This window comes from Synchiropus splendidus, chromosome 19 (assembly GCF_027744825.2).
Source record: "Synchiropus splendidus isolate RoL2022-P1 chromosome 19, RoL_Sspl_1.0, whole genome shotgun sequence".
In the NCBI taxonomy this organism is placed as follows: domain Eukaryota; kingdom Metazoa; phylum Chordata; class Actinopteri; order Syngnathiformes; family Callionymidae; genus Synchiropus; species Synchiropus splendidus.
The window spans coordinates 11,023,564-11,035,277 of NC_071352.1; the positions used below are offsets into that span (position 1 = coordinate 11,023,564).

The 11,714-nt window shown below is 42.1% G+C and overlaps 1 protein-coding gene across 1 annotated transcript; it reads left to right on the plus strand.

Annotated features, from left to right (window-relative positions):
- Window positions 1-1,441: 1,441 nt before the first annotated feature.
- Window positions 1,442-10,547, plus strand: gpr146 (G protein-coupled receptor 146). The gene is made up of 2 exons (XM_053852851.1): window positions 1,442-1,744; window positions 7,345-10,547. Exon 2 carries the CDS (start codon window positions 7,381-7,383, stop codon window positions 8,329-8,331), a length of 951 nt encoding a protein of 316 aa, XP_053708826.1. The 5' UTR covers window positions 1,442-1,744; window positions 7,345-7,380; the 3' UTR covers window positions 8,332-10,547.
- Window positions 10,548-11,714: the final 1,167 nt, after the last annotated feature.

Here is an 11,714-nt window from a genome sequence, read left to right on the forward strand (position 1 = left end):
CTCCACTTGCCCTCGCAATGACCCTGAATCTGGTACCTCACATCTGGTGTGTGCTCAATAGTGTACGTTTGTGTGTGCTTTTATGCCCATGCTTGGTTGGTTAGTGTCTCTTTGCTGTGCTTTAGGAATTTCACAGGGCAATAACAGCTCTCTGTCAACACGAATGTCACTTAAATTTAGTGATATATTTATTTGTGTGCTGTCAGCCGATTAAAATAAAATTAGTAATTAATCGCATGTTCATGTCCTATCTGCTAAAGGTCTCCTGATAAAGAATTTGAGTTCTAGGATATTAAAAAAATTGTAGTGCATGACTAATCAATTGAATACAGTAAGAAGAGAAGATTTGAAATCCATTTTTTTTTTTGGTGAATTGTGCTTCATAAATGAAATCCAATCCGAACCAGTTAGGCCAGGTGCATTATTAAAAAATGTAAAACAAATACAGCAATACAGTGAAATAAATAAAATAAAGTTGTCTTCAAAAATGTAAAACAAACAGCAATAAAGTTAAATAAATAAAATAAAGCTGTCTTCAAAAATGTAAATCAAACAGCAATACAGTTAAATAAATAAAATAAGGCTGTTTTGAAAAATGTAATACAAATACAGCGATTCAGTGAAATAAATAAAATTCTGAAATAAAATAAGGCTGTCTCAAATAGGCAATATAGCAATTCTCAATATAGCAATTCAAAAATGAATAATAGAAGTATAACATGCCTCTAAATGAGGCAAAATGAAGAACCGTTGATACTCATAATTAATTGCATTACATTTTTTTCATTTGATCATTTTTTGAGTTTGTATGACTGCATTTCAGGACAATTACACATATGTTCAAGTGAATCCACATTTATATGTTTATATATTTTTATATATATTTATATTATATTTTTTTATGTCCGTTATTTGTCATACGTGACTGATTTGTTTTCATTTCAGCTGCAGTCGCAATCATCAAGTGTCAGGAATCAGAATCAGAATCAGAATCAGAATTCAATTTATTGCCATGGTCAGTGGGGGGCCCACCAACTAGGAAAGTGTTTTAAAATAAAATAAAATTATTATATAATTATATATATATATATATATATATATATATATATATATATATATATATATATATATATATATATATATATATATATATATATATATATATATATATATATATATATAAATTATTATTATTATTATATTATGATAATATATAATATTATAATAATATTATTATTATTCGATTATAAAGTATCACTTTAACTTCAACTGAAGTCGAGAAAGTGAAAGCGTTATTAAACCCCAGAAACCCCGGAAGTGGCGAAGACACAACTGAGTGTGCCCAAAAACCCGCCCCTCGTCCTTTTGACCAATCAGAGGCGAGCAAATCCGTTCAAGGCTCGCGACCAGAGCGGAGCAGCGCTGAGCGCGGCGACTGTGGGGGAGGGTCACGTGTGTACACAGAGGAGGACGAGAGCGGACCCAGCAGTAGTAAAGTCTCCCCCGGACGGCCCCCCTTTCACAACAGCCCGCTCCGTAAAGTTGATAGGTGAAGCCTCTCCCTGCCGAAATGGACTAAAAACCAGTTCCTTTGGCGAGTTTTGGGGATTTACGTGCACTGAGACGGAGCCGCGGAGCGCGTTTGAACCCATCTGCTGGTCGAATGAGACGTCAGAGAAATGTTGCTGCATCCAGACCCGATGCCTCCGTAGGTTTGTCACCGAGCCAGAAGTGAGCGTCTCTGGTGAGTTTCCTCTCTCTGTTGCGTGTTGTGAACTTCACTTTGCTGTTTAGAGCGCGTATTAAAAAGCAAAGGCTTCATGTTCAGCGCGACTGAAGCGACCGAGACGGGAGCTGAGGGTGAAGTTTTGTAATAGCTGTAATGGTCTCGCTGTGACAGTTGTCCCCGCTTTGATCCGAGCAGTCAAGTGTGATGGAGAGACTTCTTTGTTTTGTTTTTTTTAAAGTCGCATTTGACTTGTCTTCAACTGTTAAACCTCCATCATTCAAAGAAAAAACAAAGTCGTGATATTGTTTAGTATAAACAGTGAGGCTCATCCACAAGTTATAAAGATGCAATGTTGCTACTTATTTAATGACGAAAAGTAGTGGAAATTCTTGACTTTTATGTGCCAACAAAACCTTAAAGTGAGTCATGATCACTTTATTAGTGCCTAATAAATCATAAAATTCTACTCATTTCCAGACGGATGACCCCTCACATCAACTTGGCTCCTGTGAAACCGGGTGTGACAAACTGCCTGTGGTCTGTTTAATCTTGTAGCTAAGCCAAGTGAAATGCTTCTTCAGATTTAGGCTCTGCACTTGTTGTCCTCAACTCCATCCATGTGACCAAAGGGGACATGGGCGTGTGTCCCGTGGCTTAATGGCAGTAAGCCTGCTTTGTGCTGACCATTGAACTCTGACTTTGTTGATGCCTGTGACAGTTCAACACGTTGCCTGGAAGACGGGCCCCGACCTGTGCTTGACACAGTTTTGTGACGTATCAACCAACTACTAAGACAGTTATATATATATATATATAAAATGAGTTACAAGTGAGGCTTAGGTTGTGGTTGCAAGCTGCTTTTACCGTCACACAATTTGCGTCATACTAAAGAGGAACTTTCCTGTTTGTACTGAAACCGCCGCAAAAGATTAGATATCTCAACACGGTTTGACCACTGGAACATATCGAGAGTAGGAAGCGTTTTTGAAGCGTCATAATCTACCGTAGATTGCCCCTTCTTTAGGTTGTCAACTCTCAATGAGTAACTATAGACAGTGTTCTGAAATGAAATATCTGCGGCGTCGGCTGACCTCTGACCCTGTAGCACTGTCACATTTGTAGATGTTAGTCACATAATCTCATTTTTTCTGACTGCGGTATTTCCTGCAGCGCTCCACTGCACACTGTCGTAGCAGACACCCGCGCACTGAATCATGTGACATCATTCAGTACTTTCTCAGAAGGGCCTGTAAATTCCAGTAAGGATATACTAGGGGTGTGGGCCCAGTATGTCACACTACTCCCATCAGCCTGCCAGTTCTGGCTGCGAAACGCTAAGACGTCACGAGAGGTCACCCGTACAAGATCATGTTTGGTGCGGCCAAAGTGCTGCAGCCCCATTCCCCAATGGGAATATTTGATTTAAATACTTCTGGCATGAGGGGCTGAAATAAGTTCAGGCTGGACTTGCCAGTCACGTGAAAGAGGAACCAAACCAAGGCTTCCTCATGTGCACAATACTACATTAACTCACATGCAGAAGTTTCCCACTGATGTTTAAATTAGGTTCCTGTTATGAGTTACTTACCTTTTACATATGTTTATTGATATGCCAACACTCTCGTGTCAAAAACAACCAAGGCTCCAACTACATTAAATAATTTCTTCATCAATTATTGATCAGTAATAAATATGATTTAAGTTTAAACAAGTTAGCATAGACTGCATGAAAAGATGCATGAAATAACTCACTGTCTGACATCAAATAAAAACAAAAACTTAAACAAGAAGCAGAAGCTTCTGATAAGGCAAAGCTGGCTTATCACTCTCTGACAAAGGTAAGTCAAAGAAATTCAGGAGGTTTTACCAGACTGAAACAAGTCTGGTTCACCAATGACTACAACCCAGATGCCTGAAAGTGCTCGGTTGGTCTGTTGAAACACTTATATGCAGGTGGAAACACCATGGGACGGTGCAGCCATCGTAACGCTCCGGAAGGAGACAGGCTCTACGTCCCAAAGGTGAATGTGCTTCAGTGCGAAATACGCTCTTCAGTCCAAGAGCAACAGTGAAAAGCCTTGTGATGACGCCGGCCAATGCATGTAACAACATAGATGGCATCACGTAAAGACGTTGAAACATTGAACACCTCAAGACTTCAACCAGGAAGTCAAAGTATTAACAACATGGCTTTTCATTCGCAGCCTAAAAAATTTTATTCACTCCGATTCTGTTGGGAGGAATGGGCCAAAATTCCTAGGAACAACTTGCTTGCGAAAGGACAGGTTTAACTCACGCAGTGCAGTACTTGAAAATACTAACAAATACAGTAAACATAAATGTATGTAATGTAAATGTGTATTATTTATGACATATGGAAGGTCATATCTATCCTTACTGCTGCTACGATTAATATAATAACTATAATGGAAGACAAAATACTGATATGGCGATATATCGTAGTACTTTATCTGCTTCTCTTCTCTGAAGATAGAATTTTTTTGTGGCTGTGTGTGAAAATAAGAATTCATATTTAGTCCCGGATGGAATTAAATGATTTCTTCTTCCTACTTTCAGTGACAGTGTTTGTATGGTAATGTTGCATTTAAGTATGTATAAACGTGACAGGTTGTTTTCAGTTAGTTTTGGCCAAATATGTATTTAAAATATTTTGAGTAATATTGTTGGATTTTTTAAAGTTAACTGTGTAGAATATTGCGATGTGATATATCGCGGTAATATCGTATCGTGATGTGAGGTTCTTGCCAATGCTGGTGTACAAGTGAGTTCTATTCCTGAGGCACATCTTAGTGCATCTTTTTCAATTCAAATTGTTGTTGTGGTAAGCGGAACGCGGAGGTGCCACTGTACGCGTGAGTTTTTGGATTGACTTGCATTTGATCTGAATTGGAGATTACTTGGCTCGTCCACCTCATTGGTTGAAAGTCAACTGTTGGTCAGTAATTACATACTAATCCACCACTTCTAAGGAGGAAATGGTTTATGCCACTCAGTCCACAGACGCAACAAAGTGAGCGGGGGCGGTAATGAAAGGGCAGCATGGAGGTTGGTGTATGGCAGGTGATAATGATGGAGTGCTCCCTTTAATCTGCTGCTTTTCTCCGACTCATTTTCATCTTAAGAAACTCAGGGTTTATGAAACCAAAGAAAAGAAACCAGGAGTCACATTTGTTTCTTACAGTAAAAGATAAGAGCTGTTTATATCTGGGTTAGTTTCAGGTAAATATGGCTGGAGTCGGAGGGCCTTGTTTACAAGAGAGCTGACCAGTACAGCCGCCTGGCCTGAAGCAGTTCTGGGTAAAGAGTAACTCTACACTTTGTTCCTACTGATCCTGTTTAGTACTCAACTCCCCAGCCTCTTCTCATTATGAATGTAGTAGAGGAGGCCTTGTCTCCCTCTCTGTGTGTGTTTATATGACTATGTGTGTTTCTATGTCTCTATGTCTGAGGCTTACGGCCAAAACAGCCTCTCTGTAGTAGACTTACGTAAGCCGAGGGTGGAATGTTTCCCTTTTACTGGCATCGTTTCACATCTTCCTGCAAACACAAGTGCTTTCCCGTATTTTGTTCTAGCGTGTTTTTCGGAGGAAATCCGGAACAGATAATTGCGCAAGCAAAATCATTACAGTTAGAGACACCCAGACAGAATTGAAGAAGAAAAGTGGATCCATATTTTTACTTGTGAATGAAAAGGTACGGACTGTGATGGCCTTTTCATGTGGGGGCAGTTATGTTCAGGATGTGGAGTGGCCATCTGGTAATCGTAAAGCCGGCCTCCTCCAGAGATCCTGTCCAAGTGTCCTTGACTGAGATATGGAACCATGTTTTCACTTGATCGGAGTTTTGGCTTCTAGTTTCATTGATGCATAAATGCTTATACGAATCCTTAAATGGGGAAAATCTGGAGGAGTAGTTTCCCTAATATCGCTCATGCTTACACATTGGTTTGAAAGACTGTTTTAGTCGTAATAAGATCAATACTTCATTCATAATAAAGAGGTCAGTCTCTCTCCACAAAATGTTTGTGTCTAATAGGGGATTATTGCTGGACCTTAAAAGCTTTGCTTGAATCAGGTTCGCTGTTAACGGACCGTGGCCCTACAAATTATCATTACAATGACAAAGAAAAAGAAAATCAAAACACCGATTTTCTTGACACCCCATTCCTGCAGAGCATCATGACAGAAAGTACTGTCATTCTGAAAGATAAGGCGACGTAAAATGTGTGTATGTAGGGGGCGACAAAAGGGTTGAGCTTATGTAGCTGTTTTTTCTTAAACATCCACCATATCATATGGAATCTCTTTTTTATATTATGCATCTCTTTGTGCTTTTTTAATCTACTTACTGGCGTCTTTATAAACCATTTGTATTTATAATGTGGCTTCTCTGGACGTGTACGTGTTCCCACAACCCTCGTACTAACCCCCTGTCAGGAATGCTTTTTATACAGGTAAATAATACAACAGAAGATTATACAAAGGGGTTAAAAACACATTAGTCATTTATGTATGACCCGTCGTACCCTGAGACTTGATCCCTCTTTGGCTTATTGGCCATGCACTAAACTCCGACCTCGCAGCTTAGTTGGCGGTGACCTTTGCACTAAAGCCTGCTTCACATTTCACTTTTTATAAATCCACTCTTCAGCAGGCCAGCCCTCTGTTCCTGTCAAGGAATAGGATGTGTGCACCTAAAGTCTCAGGCTGTTTGTTATCTGGCGGCTCGGCAATGTGAAAAGCACAGGCAGTACTGTCCACCCCACCCAGGTCCCCTTGCATGTGACTCTGTGAGAAAAGAACGCGTTTGCTGAGGTGTCAAACAAATGTACTTTTGTTTTCCACCAGCAGAACAACGCTCCGATTCTGTGTGTAAGAGTAGATAGGCTAGGTTCTGAGGCCAAGCTGGCAAACCAAACATATTGTGCCGTCGGTTTCCAGCCAGTCAGATGCACTGAAGTGAAATTAACAGTGTTACGCAGAGAATAATAGCCGAGCTGCAGTCTGTGTTTTTTTCGTGGCAAGGACCCTGTTGATTTTCTGACAGTACAGAGAGGAGAAACAGAAACACATGTGTACGGAGAAAAATAACTTCAAATTTATGAGCCATCTGTCACTGCTCCAAATTTCATTCCTAACTTGAAAAAGTAACAACAGACAGACTTGCTCTGGAGGCATTGTTTGAGAGAGGAAATCTGATTTTAAACAAAAAAAAATGTTCGCCAGGAGATAAACACTAAAAATAGAAGGCTGCGACTGGTTTGCACCACATTATCCTGCTTGATAGTTGACCGTCACCGGAAGACTGTTCCATTTAAAAATGAAGAAGCGAAATGGATGCAAACGTTGACTGCAAAAAGTAAAAAGTTTGTTTTGTGTTTCTTAAAATTGGAAAGGTTTGGCTTCAGGATTTACCTGTTGTATTTATCTCACAGTTGTATAATGTTCCAAAAAGTTATAAAATTTTGACAGAAACAACACCTCAGGTTGATGAAAATGGGGACTTATTATTTAGTTATGAAATATATCAATGTGGAATGAAAATATGATCTATTTTTTTCCCCGAATAAAATCCTTCCCTTCTTCTCCTTGCAGTCTCCTCATCTAGAGTGCCTGTGTGAGGTCCCAGACATGTGGATCTGCATGCTTTACAATGAGACGGACACCAGCGTGGACTTCCAGCTCTGCCAGGACTTCGGCCTCACCCTCTCGGTCTTCTCACTCATCTACCTCCTCGTCTTCTTCCCGTTGGGACTGGGCTACAACCTGGTGATCATCGTGGTCAACCTCTCCAACAAGGCGTCCATGACCATGCCGGACGTCTATTTTGTCAACATGGCCATCGCCGGTCTGGTGCTCAATCTGGTGGCGCCGGTGGAGCTGCTGAGCTCCACTTACACCCGCTGGCACGCATGGGAGTACAAGAACGAGGTCTTCATCAGCCTGCTCATTCTCTTCAACATCTCGTCGCTGGTGATCATGTACTCCACCACTCTGCTCAGTCTGGACTACTACATCGAGCGGGCGCTTCCTCGCACCTACATGTCCAGTGTGTACAACACCAAGCATGTATGTGGGTTCATATGGGGCGGCGCGGTGCTCACCAGCTTCTCCTCCCTGCTCTTCTACGTGTGCCACCACATCTCCACCAAGATGGCGGAGTGCTCCAAAATGCAGAACAAGGAAGCGGCGGACACCATCATGGTGCTCATCGGCTTCGTGGTTCCTGCCGTGGCCGTGCTTTACGCTTTCGTCCTCATATTACGAATAAGGAAGGAGTCGACGCCGCTGGATCAGGACTCGGCCCGTTTGGACCCTTCGATTCACAGGCTTCTGCTGGCCTCCGTCTGTGTACAGTTCGTACTGTGGACTCCGTACTACATGATCCTCCTGGTGCACACCATTGCCGGAGCCCCCGGGTACATCAACAACCCGTACTACTTGCCGACGTATTACTTCCTGAGGTGTGTGTCCAAAATGTTGGCGTTCTCCAGCAGTTTCGCAGTGCCACTCATGTACATTCGGATTAGCAAAAACTTCCCAAATAATCTTCAGCGGCTGCTTGCGAGGCTGAACTGCTGAGACTCTGCACTTAGGAACACTCAACAAGTGGCGGCTTGAGATCGCCCCCTGGGAGAGGGCTGACGCCACTCCCCTGTTTTGTTTTTTTTTTTCCACTTCCTGGCACTTGTCTCTCCCCTGCAGAGCCAGTATCTTGACGGGGCTCCATGCCGCCTCTGGACTGTGTTAAAAGCAGCATGGCAGACTGTGGAATTTCCTGTCACCTTCCAGAGCTTGATCTGATGCATCTGCAGCCAGAGGACAAACCACTAAGTGCTTCTTGCTACGAGCCGCTCCACCAGCGTTGTACTTCTCTCCAGTGTGGTGTGTCACACTGAAGAAACCCGATGCCAGTGCCGTGCATGGGGTTTCTCAGACGAGTGAATAATCTGCTGACAATGTGATTTATGTTCTCTCAAATCTTAGCTTAATTCATGCTACTAAACATGATTATCAAGCTGCAGCAGAAAAGTTAATCGAAGCCGAATCGATTGGCTACTGCAGAGATGTTTCGACACAGTTACAGGCAGTAAAATCTCTTGTACTTGAATCAGAAAAGAGCAGTTTTCCCATCCTTAAAGCAGATAAGCTACAGATGAAAACACAGTCGACAGCCTTATTTTCACCCATACTTCAGATGGAAGTCACGATGGCACAGATTCACTTTTCTAGAGCGCATATAGAGATTAGGGTGAAGAAGAAAATAAATAATAATCACTAATAAAAACAATGATAAATGGATGCCCTTTGTTTTTTTATGAGTTCAAGCAAAAACATGAACTGCTGAATCACAGATGAATCTTAAAGGTCACTGTTTGTTGACAGTTCAGGAGTGTTGCTGCACTACAATATCCAAAGGGTCAACACGAGAGTGGTGCCACTTGAAAGTCACGGAATATTCGGGTGCAGAGAGCAGCTCACTGATGTATATTTACGATTTCAGTCACCTAAAATGTGTGCACATTTATGGCAGATTTCACCAGAAACACCTTTCAAAAGATCTAGTTGTTTTGATGGCACAAATGGAAGAGTTGTTTTTGCTTTAACTCATGACAAATCCAAAGCTCTGTGTTGAGATATCAGTCGGGTATATGCTGTGGGCCTTTGCTCTCTAAGCAGCACTTTTTAAAGCTACTTCAGGGTCTAGATGAAACCAGTATACCTCATTACCCACAATCTAGTGCATTTAGTGCATTTATTTGGCCTCCATCACCTCATTCCAGTAGGTTAAGCTTCCATTTTGCATGACGGAGAGGGTCGTTGTTTGAGAGTATAGCTGCATGGTACTGACGCCGCTCGACTTTTCACTCCTGTTTGTTTTCCGCGGTTGCCATAGCGACGTCATGTGAAGCGGCTTGCTGAATTGGAAAACAGACATTTCAAGGATGAGGGTTCATGCTTCATGGTATATGACTCCGATTTCTGAGGAGACTTTTCATGGCTGTTTGGATTTCACGTCGCCGTTGGCAAGTCAAATATCGAGAGTCGAGCCACTACTGTGCTCAAGGTTGGAGGTATACTTGCTCGTAACAGTCAACCAGGTCACGCTTTCCGGGTGGTGTCTTTTTGTTTTGCAGTCTAAAATGTTTTTTTTTCCCTCTGTAACAGAGCCAACTTTCACCAAATTATTTTCTTCATCATCCGTGGAGATCATTCTCTCAACACCGTCTTTATAGGGTAACTAATAGTAGCTTCATTTGGACTCCCCTTTTCCATGCCAAGTCTGAGTCGTGCAACCTGGCAAAGCAGAATGTTAAAAAAAAAACTATTCCAGGAGTCGTGCCCCCATGTTGTCACACCACTAACTTTTTTTTTGGGGTCTCAAATTCAGAATGAGGGCCAAAACAGAGGTTTCGGGACCAAACAGGATTAAGTGTAAATCCAATTTAATAGCTGTTTAAGCTTCAACTGTTGCAGCGCATTATGGGACTTGTGTTTCCTGCATCAATACAATGCTCTTAATATCACTCGAATATTTCACTTGCAGTGCGAGTATTTCATGTTATTGGACAATATGATTTATGATGTGACTTGTAGCCACGAATTATGTACAGTACAATGCCAAGCTTTGTCAGCAGGATCCGCTCGAAACCATGCACAAAGGTCAAGATACAGTGGATTATTTTGTTATGAAGCAACTATATTTCCAGCCTCAGTCGGCCGCCGCAGCCATGAACCCTGTTAAAATGAGCGGAAACAACTGTTGTAATGCTTTTCGGATGCATTAAATCGATCTAACTGAGTGCGAGCCTTTGACTTGTTTTTATTATGCTGCCAAAAAAGGAAGTCCTTTATTCATTGTGTCTGAAATATCAACACCATGACTGCTTTAAATCCATATCGCTCACATACAGTCATGAGCGAACAGAATTGTGAGGTCACTCCCTATGGCTCTAAGCAGTCTGGTGAATTTAAAGGGAGAAATGGAAGCTTCGAAAAAGCATCTAGCTGGCGCGCTAACTTTGTTTGTGAGGCTTTTGTGGCGCACGCTAAAAGGTTGTTTTCTCCGCTAATGAAGTGTTTAAGCCGCAATATCGTTAAATCCAACCCGAGGCGTTCAAATATCATGAGGTCGCAGTGTGAGGACAGTTGCTGTGAGAACATGCTCCTCCAAAATAGCAGCTGTTGGATCCCAGCGTGACGTTGTTCTCCAGGAGAGCCATGTGAATGTCGTCTTGAAACAGAAAAAGATTCACGAATCCGACATCTGGAAATGATACGATGACAGAAGTGGATGAACATGGTTGTCATGGTTACCCCCCCCTTCTCCCCTCTGGAGCGCCACACTGGCATCTCTAGCTTCCACAAATGTCAGTGTCCTTCATCATGATGTGTTACTTCGGAACAATGAGCTAGTCACGCTCTAAAACCGGCCTCCTGTTTTCACGTCGACGGTTAAAAGCAACAGAGACGTGAATCCCAGCCACCGCTGGTGTGATTTTTATTTCCAGCTCAGATAACTATCCGCTGCCTGCGGCTTAGCGATGAACAAACAGAAGTCCAGGATCACGTTTTCATTGTTCGGCAGCAGCGGAGGGGTGATGAAGGTATACGCTAATTCATTGTCAATGTGAGGAAGCGGGGGAGGCCCTAATGAGCCTCTCCCACTATGGACGATACAGCAAGGTGATGGCCAGGACGATCGCCATGGTGATGATGATGAAGACTATACTAGTGATGAAGATGATGGTAACAATGGTAGCAGTGTTTGAGTGAATACAAGATGGCTGTGAGATGATGTTATTATATCTATGTTGTATGAAGATTTCAGTAGCTACAGGTCATGATATTGATGATGATGATGATGATGATGAAGAGCGTGAGCGCCATGATGAAGATTATATTCTAGTGAAGTTGACAGTGGCGCTGGTTTAATCATAAAGGCTGAGATGGTGTTGACTGTT

What these genes read in the sequence shown, in the direction of transcription:
- gpr146 (XM_053852851.1), top strand. Translation starts at nt 7,381, where the DNA reads ATGTGGATCTGCATGCTTTACAATGAGACGGACACCAGCGTGGACTTC.